This window comes from Carassius carassius, chromosome 31 (assembly GCF_963082965.1).
Source record: "Carassius carassius chromosome 31, fCarCar2.1, whole genome shotgun sequence".
NCBI lineage: Eukaryota > Metazoa > Chordata > Actinopteri > Cypriniformes > Cyprinidae > Carassius > Carassius carassius.
Genome location: NC_081785.1, coordinates 12,609,521 through 12,630,216, shown reverse-complemented (window position 1 = coordinate 12,630,216; position 20,696 = coordinate 12,609,521). Strand labels below are relative to the sequence as shown.

The following is a 20,696-nucleotide window of genomic DNA, read 5'->3' as shown; positions in this document are numbered from 1 at the left end:
GGTATGCTTTGTTAAACTGGCTTTAAAAATACACAAAATTCAAATTCAAAAAGTCAAGCAACCTATTATACACTTCAAAACTTTCACGTTTAAAGGAATAAAAAAACCTACAATTAATTCTACATTATGTATAATAATGATAGATACATTTCTAATGCTTTCCAATTGTGAATGAAATTGCACATGAACCAGTTCTCTTATAACGTCTGTGTGGGATACAATCCAAATAAAAGAACCCATGACCTCTGATATTTTCTATAAACACAAACTGAAGTACTGAACAGATGCACTGATGTGTATCTTTGAACACATGAGCACACTCTATCTTTGAGGATGAATAAAAACCACTAATTATAGCAATCAATAAATAATGAATGTATGCAGAAATCCTTCGAAGTCATATCACAGGGTCTATTTAAATCTGTTTATTTTAATAAAAAACAGCCTCTGAGCTGTAATGTTTTACTTTCAATTATTGTATTTTCTTGAATTCTTTCAATCACTGACAGATGGGAAAGAATAGAGGTCTAAGTGACCTTCTCTCTCTTGAAATTAATAACATACGCATGCGATCCAATTATCTTAAATTTCAAGTGGAAGCTTCCAGCAGATTCTCAGGCATCTCACAATGGAAACTTGGTTTCACGATTTGGATTCCTGACAGTTTTAAAGAACTTTTTAGTTAAAACAAACAAGACACTAGCGTTCAAAAATGTGTATTTAGTGCCTTTTAGCAGATGGAGAATTGGTTCCATGATTAAAAATAAAAGTCATACGATTTGGATTCAAGAACTGTTTAGTTAAAACAAGCAAACACAGACATCTACCACACTGGCATTTTGTTGTCTTTTAAAATATGCTATACAGAACATTGTGGTGATTATGAATTATGAAAAAGAAATAATCTGCAAGGATTTTGAATTCTTATTTTTGATGATAAAATATACGCCACATGTTAATTTTCAGACATTTTTATTCCCATACTTCACAGCAACAGTGTTTTTGTTGTCGGGGGATTTGAAAATAAAAACAACAGCTGAGGTCAGTTTATTTAAATGTTTTACATTTAAATTAAAAGGAAAGTATGATTAAGAGGTATTATTGTAGAATCATTCAAACGGTCCACATTTTCTTTCTCCCAACCATGGATGTCCACACTGACCTTTCCTGTAGAAGATAAGAAAATAATTTAATTCTTAACTGAAAAGTAAACCATGAGATTGATTTATAACATTTAAGCCTATATTTTAAATGTTTGAATAAGCATGTATCTTTAGGTAAATTAGCTAAAATTAACTGCTAAAGTCATGAAATCATATGATGAGCTCACCCATTAGACCAGAGGGTAACTGGCTGCAGTAGCGATGCCACATTGGTTGTTCTTGTTCCTGGACATCATGATGTAGCCATTTTCACCCCATCCCAGACCCCAGCTAAAATCACAGCAGTTTGGGGCATTTAGTTGTTAATTGTCTCTATTCATCTGTGTTCTATTTTATATTTTAATATATAGTTTTATCATCTTGTTCTTTTTTCTTAACCTGTTCTTGACGATCCAGTAGTCCTCTCCACCCAAACTTCCATATCCAACAGCGAGGACGCCATGATCTAAGTCAGAGCTGCTGCATGCAGGCTCGTCGTAGATACCTAGGAACATTATTTATTAAATTAGCCAGCAAAATTGTAATTAAAAGCTGAAAAATAATGAATACAAATGTTACATTTAAAATCTAGCACCTAAAAAACAGGTGAAGACACTTACCTGATTCATAGAGCTGAAAGCTGCTGTGCCCAGCATCGATGGCAACAGATACAGGGCCGATTGTGGCAACAGCCTCCTGTAGTGCACTTTCATCCCCACTGGCAACATCAACATATCCTGTGCAGGTGGCACCCACAGTGCTCGGGTTATAACGGCACTGATCATCCTGCGTGGAGAATATTGATGAGCAAAAATTATTCAGATTGTTTTCAAAAATCAGCTGAAGCTGATTTATTATTCAAACATCATTAGGACTCACAATGGCTTCATACGGGTAGGACTCCTCTGTATCCAGACCCCCATTGGCTTCAATGTATTGGAAGGACTGGTCCATCAGTCCACCACCACAGCCCATGTTCCCAAAAGCACCAGAGCAGTCCACCAGCTGCTGCTCACTTAGGGACACCAGTTTCCCCGTCTTCTTGTATGTCTGACCCTCCAGGGAACCAGTCTGAGGGACATAAGAGCAAGAAAGGTTAAGAATGCTGAACTGGACTATATGGATTCAATAAACATTTTCATTTAAGATCTGTTTATAAAGGCAAAAATTCAGTCTTACTGCACTGAAGGCCCAGCATGATCCACAAATCTTCTGGTCTTTAACATCAGTCACGTAGCCCTTGTCCCTCCAGTCCACGGAATTGGGCAGCACAACGGCATCCTTCAGCCGGAAGAATGTAGCACCACCACGAGCCTTTGTGTTATTCAAGGAGCCCAGGCAGCCATGGAACGCCACCTGTCTGTATTCCTCATTGCTCTAAGAGAGGATAGATGGAAGATATGGGATGAATTCTAAAAATAAGAATTAAATGAATTAGTGCATTAATTTTATATATTATATAAAAATAATAATATAATAAAAAACATACACTACACATTCATCATCAACATTCTCACGTATTATTTTGATTATTATTATAATGAGCTGTTTGTGTGTTTTTGTGTTTTTGTGCGTGTGTGTGTGTGTGTGTGTGTGTGTGTGTGTTTGTGTGTGTTTGTGTTTTAATTTTTTACCAAGTCTGCAAAGTATGTCATGCCAAGCCTGTAGGATTTGATGCCCTGATCTGCGATCATGTTGTGGACCAAAACCAGTTTGCGATTGGTCAACCAGATCTGCTTTCGGTGAGACTCTTCCTCCACAGAAAGGTAGGATTTACCTGATACACACAAGCACAAGGTTTTGCTGTTAAAATATTTTAATAGACATTTGTTTAAAAAAAATAAATAAATAAATAAATAAAAAAAAATATATATATATATATATATATTTTTTTTTTTTTTTTTAAACAAATGTCTATTAAAATATTTTAAAATAAAGTGTTTAAAATATTCAAATAAATATTTTAAATATTAAATTAATGAAATGTGTGTACTAAATAATGCAAATATTTCGCTAATTATATTTGGTAGAACAATAAAATCTTAATAAATACATTTTAACACAATGAATTTGATTATAGTCATCTGTAATGTTTAAAATACAATGTCACCGTTTTCATTCTAAAGTTTCATGTTTAAAAAACATGCAGAAATGGTTTGTCTGTCAAATAATTTAACAAACAATTTTGTCTTTTTTATGTTCAGTCATCTCCTGAAATTGTTCTGATTCAACCAAAGACATATTTTTACATTCCTTAAGCAACCTGTGTACCTGTAAGCCTAGAAAAATTACTCTGTGTCAAGTGCTGAGTTAGATTAAGTAATTTCTCATATACACTAGAACAAAAACCTGAAGAGAGAAAGGACACAGTGAACAACTCTTCTGTCTTTGATGGATTTTCTGAATGGCTTTTGTGTCTCTGTTTCTGCCAGTGAAGAGAACCTGATGATTTTAAAGAAGATATAGATAAAACTAAAGGAGACTCTCTTACCAAATTTCATTTTCCATGCGTGAAACTCCATGTCCTCCAGAGAAAGACTGGCAGCACTGGCAACAGCCAGAAAAGCAGCAGCAACAACCAAAAACCTCATCCTGCACAGAGAAAGAGAAGAGACAAGTGTGAGACAAAAGTGCACAAGATAAAACAGAACAGACTCAGAGTGTCTAACGTTACTTTTTCATTCCTTCTGTCACACTCCCCCACATTTTTCCTCAAACAGTGTTTTTTTTTTTTCAAATATGGTAAAACCTGAGTTCTTACTTGTGATGGTATGTAGGATATATGTTTCCTTGATGTCAGTCACTCGGCCTGTCAGTGTTTACCAGAATGAAGGTCTAAAGAGTTTATATAGGAGGTTTTGTGTCTCTGATCAGGTGCCTGTCATGAACCCATTAAATAAGTTATGCTGAGTACAAGAGAAAAAAGGGGAAATTACATAACAACAATTGTTTGTGACGAGTAAGAGTGTAACTCTGGGGAACACACTGTGTGGAGGGAAGTTTCCTGTCAACATCAACTGGAGATTATTTTCTTCTTTCTTTCATCTTTTACAGTGTATTTGTTTGATTGTGTCTCTGCAGTATATGAGCTGTGTATTTATTCAAGGCATATAAAAAAAACTGTTAGCTTTCCAATGACAACACCGCAAAACATCAGTCATAAATATTTTGTTGAAGTTGCCAATTTTCCTGTACATCCAGTAACAAACTGCATGTGACACATACTTTCAGAACTGGTATGCATGTGTATATATTTGTCTATGTCTATATGTGTGCATGTGTGTATACAGGCTTAGCTATGTGGCCTATGAGGAACAGGGCCGTAGCTGGGGTCAGCGGGGCCCCGGTGAAGGCTGTAACAGTGGGCCCTGTTTGAAATTGTTTAATTTGTATGTTTGTTCATTTTTATTTATTTGTGCTATTTACACATATATAGATAGATAGGTAGGTAGATAGATAGATAGATAGATAGATAGATAGATAGATAGATAGATAGATAGATAGATAGATAGATAGATAGATAGATAGATAGATAGATAGATAGATAGATAGATAGATAGATAGATAGATAGATAGATAGATAGATAGATAGATAGAATTTTTATAAATTTCACAAGTAGTTCACTGTATGAAGATTCTGTATGAAGATTGGGTATATTATGTCACAGTTCGCTTAATTTTGCTATACTCACATACATAAATGTATTATAGTGTCCTGTACCTAGTACCTGTTTTATATATATATATATATATATATATATATATATATATATATATATATATATATATATATATATATATATATACAACCCGAATTCTGGAAAAGTTGGGACGTTTTTTAAATTTTAATAAAATGAAAACTAAAGGAATTTCAAATCACATGAGCCAATATTTTATTCACAATAGAACATAGATAACATAGCAAATGTTTAAACTGAGAAATTTTACACTTTTATCCACTTAATTAACTCATTTAAAATTTTATGCCTGCTACAGGTCTCAAAAAAGTTGGCACGGGGGCAACAAATGGCTAAAAAAGCAAGCAGTTTTGAAAAGATTCAGCTGGGAGAACATCTAGTGATTAATTAAGTTAATTGATATCAGGTCTGTAACATGATTAGCTATAAAAGCTTTGTCTTAGAGAAGCAGAGTCTCTCAGAAGTAAAGATGGGCAGAGGCTCTCCAATCTGTGAAAGACTGCGTAAAAAATTGTGGAAAACTTTAAAAACAATGTTCCTCAACGTCAAATTGCAAAGGCTTTGCAAATCTCATCATCTACAGTGCATAACATCATCAGAAGATTCAGAGAAACTGGAGAAATCTCTGTGCGTAAGGGACAAGGCCGGAGACCTTTATTGGATGCCCGTGGTCTTCGGGCTCTCAGACGACACTGCATCACTCATCGGCATGATTGTGTCAATGACATTACTAAATGGGCCCAGGAATACTTTCAGAAACCACTGTCGGTAAACACAATCCGCCGTGCCATCAGCAGATGCCAACTAAAGCTCTATCATGCAAAAAGGAAGCCATATGTGAACATGGTCCAGAAGCGCCGTCGTGTCCTGTGGGCCAAGGCTCATTTAAAATGGACTATTTCAAAGTGGAATAGTGTTTTATGGTCAGACGAGTCCAAATTTGACATTCTTGTTGGAAATCACGGACGCCGTGTCCTCCGGGCTAAAGAGGAGGGAGACCTTCCAGCATGTTATCAGCGTTCAGTTCAAAAGCCAGCATCTCTGATGGTATGGGGGTGCATAAGTGCATACGGTATGGGCAGCTTGCATGTTTTGGAAGGCTCTGTGAATACTGAAAGGTATATAAAGGTTTTAGAGCAACATATGCTTCCCTCCAAACAACGTCTATTTCAGGGAAGGCCTTGTTTATTTCAGCAGGACAATGCAAAACCACATACTGCAGCTATAACAACAGCATGGCTTCGTCATAGAAGAGTCCGGGTGCTAACCTGGCCTGCCTGCAGTCCAGATCTTTCACCTATAGAGAACATTTGGCGCATCATTAAACAAAAAATACGTCAAAGACGACCACGAACTCTTCAGCAGCTGGAAATCTATATAAGGCAAGAATGGGACCAAATTCCAACAGCAAAACTCCAGCAACTCATAGCCTCAATGCCCAGACGTCTTCAAACTGTTTTGAAAAGAAAAGGAGATGCTACACCATGGTAAACATGCCCCGTCCCAACTATTTTGAGACCTGTAGCAGAAATCAAAATTGAAATGAGCTCATTTTGTGCATCAAATTGTAAACTTTCTCAGTTTAAACATTTGCTATGTTATCTATGTTCTATTGTGAATAAAATATTGGCTCATGTGATTTGAAAGTCTTTTAGTTTTCATTTTATTAAAATTTAAAAAACGTCCCAACTTTTCCGGAATTCGGGTTGTGTATATATATATATATATATATATATATGAACGCATCCAATATAATACACATCCCAATTTTTTTCCTCAATGTTTTACTTTCACTTAAGAAATAACTGACAGTTTTTCGAGCATATTTTACAAGGCGGGTATTTTAACATATTTTGTATGTATTTGTCAGCACAAGAGCAAAAATAGGCAAACTCCGTGTTCAAGCGTTTTGAGACGCCTTTCTCTGCGTGAGCCCTGAACACCAGAACACCGCGGTACTGAATTGGGCTCTTTCACATCTATTTGTTTGTTCAAGCTGCGATTTGTATTTGTTCGTTCAGGTGCAGGAGGGACTTCGAGTAGAACTTCGCAGATGAGAGCTCTGTTCAGTGTCGCTGTTCGTGATACGCGGCTCTCTCTCTGCGTGCGCACTGAACACATCGCTCGAGTAACCAGATACTCTGTTAAGCTTTTCCGCGTCTTGTGTTTTGATGCTTTAGTGGTAATGGTAATGCTTAAAAACACGTGAAAAATATAAGCTTTCATGACGATGAGCAGCAGTGACCCGTCAACTGAAGCTAAAGCCGAGTTCAGACTGCACGAAGTAGTCGGGTCACTGTTCTTTTCACACTGCATGACTATCTTGGCCAGCATTCAGTCACTGCTGTGTTCACACTGCACGATGGATCGGTGACAGAAGGTTTCACACTGCATGACTTTACAATAGGAAGAATCGCCAACAGCTCTGTCTGGCACGCAAACTATGTTTCACAACCAAACACACGCGAGATGTGACAAGGAAACAACGCGATATCACACATGCAAGACCTGAGTTTTCACGTGAGACTGGGATAGCTCAGATGAAACGTCAAACAGACACGGGTGCTCCTGCTAAATTTATACTAATTTATCTTCCATTTCAGGGGTCCAAATAGACCGACAAGAAAGCCTATTTTCTGAAATGAAGCCATACTTGCTGATATTGTGGTCTATAACTCCTCCCCGAACTCTCCGCTGCTCTGTATCTTGCTCTCTCATTGGCTGTCGGTCATTGCTGATGTAGTTTTCAGTCAGAACACTTTTCAGACAGCATGATTTTGAATCGCCGACAGGTCCAGATATTTAGCATGCCAAATATCTCACGGGCATTGGCGACTCATCGGCGATTCTCTCAGATCGCGTCTTTGCTCATTCACACTACGTGATTGTCACTCGCGTGAACGAGCTCAGATTTGCCTGTGATTTCGGGCATTTGTCGGCGATTTCTCAAAACATGTCGGCGAGCCAAAAACTGGGCTAAAATCGTGCAGTCTGAATGCGGCTTAAGCAGAAGCTTTAAGATAAAGTTCAGGTAAGATTAGCATAATTTTAAACCAATATATCATATTCAAACATATTAGAAATGGGATAATGTTACGGAGAGGTCTGTGAAAGGAGGTTATTTTGCAATAATGACAGGCTCACTTTTCATTGTCCAGTGACAACAAAAGTCTGTTGCCCTTTTAGTAAGCATGTGAGTGATTTTTTGTAGGTTGGTATGGCTTTGTGTGCCCCTGTAACTTTCTTTAATGTATAGCCCTACAATACAGGCAATGTTTATGTTAGCACAAAAAGAATATCATCAACTTCCCTGTCAACACATTCTCATGTGCAATTTTCCACATGGATTTTCCTACACATACTGTGATGACTATATCAGGGTTTTTCTTTAACTCATTCTCTCTTCTTTGCATGTAACCATTGTGATCTGTGTGGCGTTTGATTTACTGTTAATGTGAAATACCATTTGAGTGGGAAGATTCAGCTTGTCTCGATTTCTTTGAAGTTTTACCAAACCTCAGACATCAAGTTCAAGTTTATTTTTAAAGCACATTTAAAAACAGCTAAGAGCCGACCAAAGTGCTGTACACTGCCAATAGCACAAATACAATAAGTAAAATACTAATAGCATAATGTGAAATACACATAACATGACTATAGCGAAATCAATTATTAAACGCCAAAGTAAAAAGATGAGTTTTAGACAAGATTTAAACACAGGTAGAGTGGAGGCCATTCTTATATGAGATGATAAGTTGTTCCAGAGAGTAGGACCAGCCACTTTGAACGCTCTATTTCCTCTCATCTTTAGCCAAGTGTGAGGGATCTGGTTTACTTCAGTCTTGGACTTTCTTTTGCTTTGTTAACGTATCTTCCGTCATTCTGCAACACCTGCCCTTTTTCTTATGAGACTCTTTTTCTCTTTTATATTGTCTTATAATATCTTTTTGGCACTCTCTCAGATCATGAATTCTGTGAAATATGGACTCGAGGCCACTTTAAAAATCATTAATTTGTCTCTCTCGAGAAAAAAGATTACATGACACAACAGAGTTCCTATGTTTGAAGAACATGGCAGATGTGGTTTTAGGGTAACATGCTGCAGTTCTCTTAATGACAACTGGACAATGAGCTCTTTTGTGTTAAAGAGGACAAAAGTACAGAGCTCATCGTGTTTTTTGCATGTGTTTCGTGGTGGTTTAAAATGTATATATGTAGGCATTTGTGTTTGGTCATGTGTTGGTGCTTCGTGTACATTTTATGTATGTGTGTGTGTGTGTGTGTGTGTGTGTGTGCTGTGCGTGTTTGTGCATAAACATGTTTTGTTCCTCATTACTGTCTATCATAATAATTAAGTTTGTAGTGTTTTTGAAAGAAGCCTCTTATGCTCGTTCACTAGGCTACACTTATTTGAAGGCATTATTGACATTATTGACAATGACAAGACATGATGACAAGTGTTATTATTTTGGGTAACACTTTACAATAAGGGTACATGAATAATCATGTACTAATGCCTAAATTAATACTTGATTCACCATATACTAATGATTATTAAAGGTGTTAACTAATCATGAACTAATGAAGAGTTATCGTTAACTATGTGTGTTTGATAGTTAATGCATTCATTAACATTTATGGGTAAACTACATCAAACAGCCTCTTTAAGAAGTAATAAGAATTACTCTGACTTTGAAATTAATTTCAATAATTTAATATCATAATTTCAACTTTTGAAATCTTCAGTGTTGTCATCATCATTACTGGATGGCAAAACATTAATGTGATCTTCCTCATCAAGTATAGAAAATACTAAATACACTAATAACTGATCTAGTCTGTTTTGTGTTGTTCTCTTTCCCTTTAAACTCACCCTACTGTGACTTATGTTATATCCAGCTTTAAAAAAAATTATAATAATACCTCAAAACCCACAAAGAATATCTGTAGAATGATTCCTAAAGAAATGACCAAACTAAAGGTCACAGCGTTTGGTGGGTGTCAGTACAGTTCACTCTCCATCCAGACGCAGGCTGCGATGATCCTGTACCTCCGCTCTCTGACTTCTTGAAAAGCCAAACCACATCTCATGATCAGACTCATACATACTGTGTTTGTACATGTGTTTTTGATAGAAAGTATAAAATAAATCATGAGCTGAGTTTAGTAAGTAGATTAATAACAGTAAATTAATTATGAATGGGCCCCCTAAAGAAAAGCAATGCCAAGATAATGCATTAACAAGCCATGAGTACTGTAAAGGTTAATTGTCAATGTATGGATAGTTAATAATGAATTAATTATTTTGAGTCCTCTCAAGTAAAGTCATGGGAAAATAATGCATTAACAAACCATGAGTTGATTTTAGGGTAGTTATTAATGAGTTCGTAATGATGGGCCCCCTCACAGTAAAGTCCTTTTTGGGGGAGTTATTGATTAGCTTAATTTATATGCGCAATATTAGACCTTTTTATTTTACCTCATGTGTGTCTTTACAGATATGTTTGGGCTTTCTTTTCAGCCCTCTAATAAAAGAACTATAAATAACCTTTATCTTTGTTTGTTGTACTTTGCCAGCCAGTAATGATTATGACAATGCTGAAGATGTCAAAAGTTCAAATTGTGATATTGAATTATTTAAATTAATTTGAAAGTCAGGGTAATTCTTATTGCTTCTTAAAGGGCCCATTTGATTTAGTTTACCCATAAATGTTAATTAATGCATTAAATATTAAATATGTACCTATTAACATGAATCCATCGTAGTTAAAGGTGCGATAGGTGAACCAGTTGAAAATAACTGATATAAACCAGTACATTTGAACTCAAGATAGAAGCCACCAGATGACAGAAACCACTTGCTTGCTGTATTTCTGATCACATGTTTGAAGCATACAAACTTGTGTCAAGTGACTGACAGTATCTGTGTCCTAAAAACCTACAGACAGATGACCAGACATGATATTCCTACACACAAAAAAAATTATCATATAAGCTTTTTACCATCTAACACATGAATGCCATTTAACAACAATATAACTGCTTTACCATGTGACTTTGCCAGATTTGAATGTTTTTCAGAGATTGTTTCTCAACCAAGACAAACAATACTTTGCAACTGACCTACAAATCAGTTTGTGGTTAAGTTGATCCTTAAAACTTTTTTGCATCATTTTGTATACTATAATACATTTATTATTATTTGTTTTATGCAATTTACATGTAAATCAACATTTTTATTTTTATTTTTACACCAAGTTTTAAAAAATCAATTACAATAATTGACCTATAGAGGTCGCTTTTGTTTCTGTTCATGTAAGTGTAAAAAACCTGACCAAACCTTAAAGGTCACATACCATTTAATGTGCTTCCTGAATAATTAACTGATTATGAAATGACTCTGTGTCACTGTCTCACTTCGATACTGTAAAAGTACAGTAACGTATTGAGTGAGAAACCGAATAAATGCACTTCCTTGTTTTTGTTCTAGCCTATTTATTTAAGGAACTTTGTGGCATGTATTTTTATTATTCAAAATCAATGTATTATTTATATATTCATAATCATATGTAGCTTATAACATAAATATAAATAGTTCCTGTTGACAGACAGAGATTTTGTACCAGGTGGCTGTCATGTTTTTTGGCAGGGTAGTCTTAGAGGAACCAACTATCCATACAGCCGTTTATAATTTCATGATGAGACAAGAGTGAGATTGAGCTCTGCAACATCAGTGATAATGCTGGAACATCTTTCCTTCCAGAGGAACATAAACACAGTCTGATCAGTATCAAATCTGGGCTACAAAAGCCCATCATACACAACATATGAAAGAGAAATGAAGGCTTTCTTTCTGTGACTAACATGTTAGCTGGAAATGTTTTTTTGGTACACGCTCATAACCATAGACATCGTTTAGAAATGAGAAATAAGCCAAGAACAAGGCAACATATTTAAATGCATTTTTAATATGGAAATACAAACAATTGCTTACATTTTCAGTCTTAACAGAACAAGTCTGTTCATTTTTAATTCAATAAAGTAGACCCACATAAAAATAAAAAATAAAATAACTTGCATTACTTATAACAACATTTATGGAACCTTGTCGGTTCTTTACAGTGGTTCATTAACTTGGAAAATCACATCATTTTATTTCACTCTTTTATAAAGTATGGTTTATTAATTCTTTGTGTTCTCTCAGGTTTATTGTAGCTGTTTCATACCATAGCACGTTTTCCAAGAGAAAAAAAAAACTAAGCACTGGCCGTAAGTGTATTTTAATTGAAACATAAATACTACTGTAGATATATTTATATATATAAAAATACTGTACATGAGAAGAAAAAATAATGCAAAGAAACAATAAAAACACATTGCTGACATCCTTATTCAATCAAAATATAAACAGCCAGATTTTCAGAAAATGTATCATTTTGTGTATATACTGCACCATGCAATGTTTCTTACATCTCACCGTCGAAACAAAGTACTGTAGAGGACAAGCTGGATTTTTACACCACAATAAATTAATTTTAAAAAGATCAAAATGATAAAAACGGATAAAAAAAAACAGAAAGACCATGTGATCTAGCATCTCTGCCTCCCCAAGGTGTTCTCTCATCACCCTATGTTCATATCTCCATGGTGCACACAAATAGTCTTGGAGCGTGTTCAGAGCGTGTGCTGCGCTGGTGAAGAGAGCGTCTGTGTGTGGGGGCTAAAGAAACAACAGTTCAGCTACAATGGGCCAAACTGCAGACTTTAATTGGATGGTCGATGAAGGGCTTCTCATTAAAACCAGTAGAGCTCCTTCCCTTTCTTGTGGTGCTGGAGACCTGCGGTGCAAAGCAGACATGAACACAATGGCTGAAAACAAGGCGGACCCATTCACACACACAATCTCCATGGTGGCTGCAAGCCCTCTATATAATAAGCACCAACAACTGAGGCGAAACAATCCATTTCCTGCCATTAACCTGGAGGGTGTGTGACTTGTTTGCTTTTAACTTAATTTATGCACTTTTCTAAATAGAACATTGTGGAAATTTGATCTGTAATTTGTTAGTTTGGAAAATGTTCTGTACCACATATAAAAACTTAATAGCTTTGTGTTCCAAACTGAGTTTACCAGCAAATTACTGATGAAGTTTCCTCAATATTCAGTTTAAAAAAGAAAAATAGCTCAAATGTTAGAACTAAAAACAGTTGTGGGCAATTTTATTTTTACGTATTATATTTTATGTTTTTATATTTTTACTTATTATGTTTTATTTATTGTACTCTTGTGTCACAGATTGCAACTGCCTTAAATGGTTAATCATGCGTCTCTGGGATTATAAGTACAATTGATTAAGTTTGATGAATAGCTGATGCTGACTTAGACTATTTGTTAATACAGTATAGACATTTTTGATGTTGCCAGGTTATACAGCAACCTTGCAATTTTTTTTATTTTTAAAGTGATAACGTATTCTATGAATCAATATTAATCACTAACATAATCATTTGAAGAAATACACTCTTCAGGGACACTTTTCTAAATTCCTAAATTCTCCTTTTTTATCACATTTTGTTACTTCGTTTTTTGTAGGGGCGATTTTAATATGTTGCCAAGATTTTGTTTAAAAAAAGTTGATAAATGTTCATTGGAAATATAAGCATTAGAAAATTACGAGAAGCATCTTTTAGTTTTATGACCATGAACCATGAACCATGAACCATAAACCCTTTCTGAACACAAAATTATATCTCTAAATATTAAAATGTATTAATTTCTCTTGAAATATCACAATGCAATTTATTTACTTTTATTCATATTTAAATTATGTAACATTTAAATACATTATTTATCTAGAATGTTTAAATGTTGTTTTTTTTATATCATTAAATATTAATATCAATTAAATTATTAATATTCATTAAATATGAAAAGCACACATTTTAACTACAATAACCTCATTATTTGCATTTTATTTCCCCACATTAGATCACATTACCTGGTTCCATATTGAGAGCCAGACTTTGTGCCACTTCCCCAGGCGGAAGCAACCCTGGCCATGATGGGTTGGCGTCCAGCTTTCCCACATCATAATGCCCGGGCAGCGTCGAAAGATGAGGCGGCCGGACAGCAGGCATCAGTAGGGGTCCGTAGTGGGCATCCAGCCCAGGAGGGGAGTACAGTTCGTGAAGGGACCGTGGGGGGGGATAGGGCTGGCTCTGAGAGTAGCTCCAGGACTCTGATGGGTGCGGGTGAGCATGTGAGTGAGGCAGACCCGGGTGCAGGGCCTGGGAATAGGGGTCCATAGCATAGCTAGGAATGCCTGTAGAATCACAGTGGGGTCGACTGGGTGGAGAGGGGTAGTTACTGTCCCAGAAAGATGGAGGGAAACTGCGCCGACTGCTTGAGGCTGAAGCATCTAAAGCGGAGAGAAAAGTAAAAGAATGACAAAGAGAAACAGAAAGCAAAAGGTGTAATGTAATGTTAGCATAGAGAGAAAATTCTATCAATTTTGATTTACAGTGTATTATATTTTGTTGTTTTGCAGCCAGTTTTTGTTTTATCCAGCTGTATTTACTCAGTGCAACTTATAATGTCCAAGTGAAAGCTGTAACACCAACATGTCAAAAAAACAGAAGCAGTGAGTTGAAAAAGGATCACCCCTCTCCTAAAAATGATTGTAAACTCAATCAGTTGTAGACAATCACCTTCTCAATGGCACACAAAGCTATTTGACTTTCAGCTGTGATCATCTTATTTTGATTAGATCAGCATGGCAAGAGCTGTCCAAGAGCATTTCAGTCCTTGGTAGTGCAGCTGAAGCAAACAATCAACAATGGTTGAAAAGCCACTGGCAACAGATGACCAGGATAAAGTTGTGGACAGGCACAAGTCAGGAGATGGATACAAAAAAAAGTTGTAAAAAGTCTTTATCAATGCCCTGAAGCACAGCGAAGTCTATTATTAAGAAGTGGGGGGTGTTTGGTAAAACACAGACCCTCTCTGGATCAGGATGTCGCTCCAAACTGGATGAAAGAGCCAGGAAGAAACTGGTCAGAGATGACCAAGAAGCCTACAGCAAAACTCTGATGCAGTTGCAGGAATTTAAGACAAAGAGTGATCATTGTGTGCATGTAACAATAATATCAGAAATTCTCCACAAATCTGGCTTATATGGAAGGGTTGCAAGAAACTAAATCCAATGTGCTTTGCAAAAACGCACCATGAAATTACGAGGCCACATGTAAAAAGGTGTAATGGTCAGATGAGATTAAAATTTAATTATTTGGCTCACCAAACGATATGTCTGGTAGAAATCTAATACAGTTCACCATCACCAAATCCGTGAACGAATGTTCGGAAGTGAAGTAAACTTCAACAGATTTCCACTGCTAGGGGAGTAGGAAGCAATGAACACTGAGTAAGGACCATGTCAGTCGGAACACAGTTCATGCCTGAGCTCACTTCTAATGAGCTGATTATTTGAAGTGAGACATGCAAAATACTGAACTGGGGGCATGAGGACTGGAATTGAGAACTGCTGGTATTGTCATTATAATCCATAATTATGTCCGCACTGGATGCAACAAATGCCTAATTTATAATGGGTTTTAATGTTTTTGTCTCTGTGCCCCGGGACAGACGACATCAAAGTATATTAATGGGCATAGCATTTCCGTCACATGCTTGAGGTATTCGGCCAATCACAACACACTGAATAGCTGGCCAATCAGAGCACCCCTCGCTTTTCAGAGCGATGCGCTTTGTAAAAATCTATGCGTTTCAGAAGGCGGGGCATAGAGGAGAAGCAATACTGTACAGTATGTGGAAAATAATGTGTATGTGGAAAGTAACCTTAAACCACATAAACCTTTTTTATTACACCAAATACACAAAATAATGTTATTTTTAGCAACATCATATGACCCCTTTAAAGGAAAATATGTTGAAAAAAATGCACCAGAAATCAACATATATGTCTTTCATGAAAAGTTTTTCTGTCACTGCAGTTGCTATGCTGACCTCAGGAGAATATAACCACTGTTTTGGAGCATCTCCCTTCGGTGTGCTTTAACTAACTTGTAATCTCAAGTTTGTGGTTCCTGAAATGTTGTCTGAACGCTGCTGAAACACTAAACTTAATTAGAGGGGACCGACTCCCTCAAACCCTCCTCTATTTTCTACACTGGTGTCGGTCAGTTATCATATTATTAGAGGTTCAGCTGAGATGGCATTTCTCTGTGTCCCATTTGTCCACATGTAAGCTCGTTGCACCTTGGACTTTCAGGTCAGGCTTGTCACATGATTTCACATGGTTTCCAGCCCCACGCCCTCAGATGTCTTTCTGATTGAATCATGTGGTGTTCCATTTGCTTCTAAAGAGCTTAGCACACATCACAGAAATACACATGGCCACATGAGAGAGATGAGAGACGGAAAGAGGGGGGGGCTAGAAAAGAAGAAACCCCATCAAAGAGGCACAAAAGACGAAGAGGTCAAGATATTGACCAGCAACAAAACAGCAGAAGAAAGACAAGCAAAAGGCACAAAAGTCTGTCTGTCATAAAGATCTATATAAGGCAGAAAGTTAAACCTGGAGAACCGCATGTGGTCTTCTCCTCCTTCATATCGGCCCCTCAGCACCTCCACAGACCTGCAGACCCCTGTCTCTGCTCGTGCCCCCACCTGTTGTTTTTACTAACCCTCTCGCCCCCCTCATAGAATGTGGAGGGAGGGGTGAAGTATGTTTTTAGCCGATACTTTTATATTTAGAATTCTTCTGAAAAAAGACACCGGTGATGTAGTCATGATCAGAGGAGGGGTGGGCGAGCTCCTCATAAATCTGATGCTCGGTATTGTGAGCCGTTTAAACGCGATATGGAGCTCGAGCCATTGCGCTTACCGCCACGTATAAACATAGTATCTGTTGGGAGGCAGGCAGCGTCTGAGAAACTAGATGAAGATGTCATTGGAAGGGAGGGAGGGAGGGAAGGAATATACCAAAGGTTCATTAAAGTAAACACACACATTAAGCACCACCTTGCATCGCGGACACTTGTGCAAGCTGGTATTCAACAGGCTACTCACGCTAACTCAGCTGGCGGCACAAAAGGGACAGAAAGTAAAAGACATTTGTGACTATTTGTTCATTTTCAGGGATAGTTCACATAAAAATGAAAATATGGTCATCCCTCATGATGTTGTAAGCTCATTTTCTTTCTTCTGCAGAAAATGAAAGAAGATATTTTAAAGACTGTTTCAGCTGATTGTTGTTGAGTGATATCCTGCAGCTGTTACCTTAAACCTTGATTTAACCCATAAAAGTGAGTGTTGTTTGAGTACATTGATGTAGGTTGGTTCAGTGATGTTAAATAACATTTTTGACTTCAATAAAACCAGTTAATTTAGATACTACTGTTTTTAAGTTACATTTTTTGAGTATGTATACAAACAGCTGTAACATTCTTAAAAATGTCTTTGAGGAACTCAAGATGGTTCTTTTATTGAATCAATAGGAAATCAATGGAAATCAATGTTTTGAGGTATACAAACAAAGAACTTTCTTAAATTAATAAATAAATAAAACATTGAAGAAAAGATAATTAAAAATAAAAAACTTTTTTCTTAGTTTTAAGAATATTTTAATAATCTGAACCTCTTTCCGCTATAAAAAACCTTTTTTTTATGCAAAGTTGGATATTTAAAGTTATTCGTGAAACCAATGATGCCAATAAAGAACCTTTTTTTTTACATGTGCAGAAAGAAATATCTAAGTTGCACCGGTTTGGAACGACTTAAGGATATAATGAGATGACTAAATAATGACATAATTTACATTTTGAGGTGAAATGTCCCTTTTTTATGTCTTTTATTTCTCACTGACTTTGTTCTAATAACAGCTTCAAAAGATACATTAAATTCAAATTGATTTGATTCAATTCAGTGCATTGTACTGGGGATGACTTGAGATTTGTGCACGCAAATTATTTGCAGTGATTTTAAATTCTTTTTCTTTTGCCTGTGTCGTGCATCTGTCTCCATTCAAACTGATGAGTGCTTTTGCAGCACTCTTACCTGTGCTGGGATCACTGTGCCTCTTTTTGCCCTCTGCCTCCATATAGGTGCTAAGAGCTCTGGAGAAGTGTTCGTCCACCACACTGCTAATGTCCCCTTGGTAGTAGGTGAAGAGGACACATCGTGAGCTCAGATATTCTGCCTCCCCGACCTCTTTGTCCTTCGTAGCCTCCTCTACCTGTCCAGCCGAAGGATACGGTGATAGGGGCGGACCCCCAGAGCTGGAGCTTCTTGCAGAAACCAGGACACCCTCCAAGCAGCACGGGGCCCCCACGCTGTCCATCAGATCCCTACAGCGAGACGAGGGGCTTCTCAGTACAAGGGGTGCCTAAGAAAAAGAAGTAACTGAGAGACATTGCGACACATTCTGTTTGTGTCCGGTGTGTTTGTGTGTGTCTGACTGTGTCAGTATTTTTGTATGCTTGTGTGTATGTGCATGTGTTTGACCTTGTAATTATGAATGTATTTGTATGACAGTTGTGATTAGGTAAGACCAGGGCTAGTTGTCATATTCTCAGTAACTATACATTTGTGTCAAAAATCCTTACACCAAAGCTTGTTTTCTCTAGCAGTGGTTTTGTATGTTGGTTTCAAACATATTGTTCTAAAATCTCTTAAATTAGAATTACTTTTGTGAATTTAACCTTCAAAATTACAATATCATATTTTTATTACAATATATTTGGTTGGATAAAAAAAAAACTTAGACACAATAAAGTTACACAAGTACATACAGTTAGGCTTCCACCTGTGTTGTGAAAGTTATTTCATATTTATTTGTGTAATTTATCAATCACAATAGTCGTTGACCACGTTTTTTTTTTTTTGCATTATATGCAACCTTTTTGCTATTTCATTAATTGATTTGTTGTTTCCTATTTTTTACTGTTTAAATGTAGCTGAAAAGTTCATGCAAACGATTTAATGTCAACTTGTCCCATCTAATGTGACAACATTTCCCGCGCAAAAGGTCAAAGTCTTCAGTGAACTGCATCTTACTGAATTTTATTTCTGTGTAATAATGGAAAATAAAGGTTTATGCCGATACAGCACCTAAGAAATTTTCAGTGGAATGTGGCAACTTGCCCCGCTCTAACAGACCTCACACGCAGACCAAAAACATTCGTGACATAAACATTAAAAAGTAAATAGACAATAACACTTAATTACAGTTTAAGCATGCATTACCCATATGCATTGGGCGGAAACCTGCTTACCGGTAAAGTGCTGATAAACGCTGAAGCTTTGTGCGCGTACGGTGCGTAATGACCATAAGCCGGGTACATAACATCCAGACAACTCATGATAACCCGCTCGCTCCTCTTGGATCGTGGGCAGCGGAACTGTCGCGCTCTGTTTCACGTGCAGAAGCAGAGAAACGGCTAAAGAAAAGTCAGTTCGGACTGTGCAACATCTCGGTTTCAGTAAACAGAGCGCGCGGAGACTGATCGGTGATCCACGGTGACGCGCACCTGACAGCTGCGCTCGCGGGACTGTGGTTAGGTTTATACCACAGAATGAACCCAAGAAAGAGATTCACATGACGACCCCTCCCACCCCAGACCAAGACCCCCGACCACCCTCGAAAATTTTACAGCGTAATCCATACAATGCAGAGCACGTTTGGGCTACCGGTTTGGACTACCCATTTATCTATCATGATTGATGCCTAAGCAATTACGTGTACCATTTTTTTGGAATAAATATATGCAATATAAATAGGCCTATTTTGCATAACTTGTTGTAACTCCAAATTTAAGTAATATATATATATATATATATATATATATATATATATATATATATATATATATATATAAAACTATAAAATTATATGTATATATTTTAGATATACTGAATGTAAATAAATAAATAAAATTAAATAAAATAAATAAATAATAAAGTTCCAAAAATGTATTTAATTCAATTCAAATTAATTAAAAAAAACATAATGTAGTAAACTTGCTGTTATCTTACTGTGCTGAAGAACATTGGTGGTATTTGGCTGATTCTCAGGGTGGCACAAGGTTGTGAAGTATAGACTGGACACCCAATCCATACCAGCACATGAGCAAAGAGATTCCTCTCAAATCTAGCTCGCGTTATCACCTTCACTTAAACAAACACGAGGTCAGTCAAACACACACCTATTAATTTTGTCTCTGTTCTAGTATTAATATTCCAAATCAAAACTGTTAATGCTCTCCTCAAGAAGGAACCTCTTCTAGACCCTGCTCTGTTAAATGTGTCAGATATTCTCCCAGATATTAATATGTTCACATTGGACCTTGAGTGCCAGGAGTTTTCTGACAGACATTCTAGAACGTTAAGAGAATCGTGTGGAATATTTGCAGAATTTCATCCAGCAGTGTTAAACAGAGAGGAATGTCTCTGAAGTGTTTGCTCAGGGTCGACCGAGGAGATGTGTGCCAGAACTCTGTCAGCTTCAATTGACCAATAAATTCTCTGTCTAATATAATTGTTTTCAGACCAACTGGTTCTGCCATGTAAAGTGTCCAAAATTTCAGTGCTCTTAAATAATATACACATTATTTTTCAATGAACTCAAGAACAAACGAACAAACATGTCAATCACCAAAAATTTGTTACAAATATTAAAATATTTGATAAAAATATAATTTAAGCAAAATACGATTATTTATTATCATATTTATTTTTGTTGTATTTAAATATATATAAAATGCCAATATGTTATTGTTATTAATATCTTGTATTACTTCTATAACAATGATAATAGTAATATAAAAGTAACCTTATACA

The 20,696-nt window shown here is 36.5% G+C and overlaps 2 protein-coding genes across 2 annotated transcripts; both read right to left on the bottom strand.

Moving 5' to 3' along the window:
* Positions 1-955: 955 nt before the first annotated feature.
* ctsl.1 (cathepsin L.1) lies at positions 956-4,047 on the bottom strand. The gene is made up of 9 exons (XM_059519008.1): positions 3,904-4,047; positions 3,634-3,734; positions 2,777-2,919; positions 2,322-2,519; positions 2,022-2,213; positions 1,763-1,928; positions 1,542-1,647; positions 1,331-1,433; positions 956-1,167 (listed from the first exon to the last, which is right to left on the bottom strand). The coding sequence occupies exons 2-8, from the start codon at positions 3,731-3,733 to the stop codon at positions 1,334-1,336; spliced, it is 1,005 nt and encodes a 334-aa protein (XP_059374991.1). The 5' UTR covers position 3,734; positions 3,904-4,047; the 3' UTR covers positions 956-1,167; positions 1,331-1,333.
* A 7,743-nt stretch (positions 4,048-11,790) lies between these two features.
* Positions 11,791-19,431, bottom strand: LOC132111581 (transcription cofactor vestigial-like protein 2). Its single transcript, XM_059519007.1, has 4 exons — positions 19,133-19,431; positions 17,916-18,243; positions 13,840-14,259; positions 11,791-12,678 (listed from the first exon to the last, which is right to left on the bottom strand). Exons 1-4 carry the CDS (start codon positions 19,217-19,219, stop codon positions 12,635-12,637), a joined length of 879 nt encoding a protein of 292 aa, XP_059374990.1. The 5' UTR covers positions 19,220-19,431; the 3' UTR covers positions 11,791-12,634.
* Positions 19,432-20,696: the final 1,265 nt, after the last annotated feature.

Bases quoted from the DNA above. Each gene is read 5' to 3' on its own strand.
- ctsl.1 (XM_059519008.1), bottom strand. From the start codon at position 3,733: ATGAGGTTTTTGGTTGTTGCTGCTGCTTTTCTGGCTGTTGCCAGTGCT. The intron at 2,214-2,321 runs GTAAGACTGAAT...TATGTCCCTCAG, and splicing joins CATGCTGGGCCTTCAGTGCA to ACTGGTTCCCTGGAGGGTCA. The intron at 1,648-1,762 runs GTAAGTGTCTTC...TAATGTTCCTAG, and splicing joins CTTTCAGCTCTATGAATCAG to GTATCTACGACGAGCCTGCA.
- LOC132111581 (XM_059519007.1), bottom strand. From the start codon at position 19,219: ATGAGTTGTCTGGATGTTATGTACCCGGCTTATGGTCATTACGCACCG. The intron at 18,244-19,132 runs GTAAGCAGGTTT...TCTTTTTCTTAG, and splicing joins CGTTTATCAGCACTTTACCG to GCACCCCTTGTACTGAGAAG. The intron at 14,260-17,915 runs GTAAGAGTGCTG...TCTCCGCTTTAG, and splicing joins GCACAGTGATCCCAGCACAG to ATGCTTCAGCCTCAAGCAGT.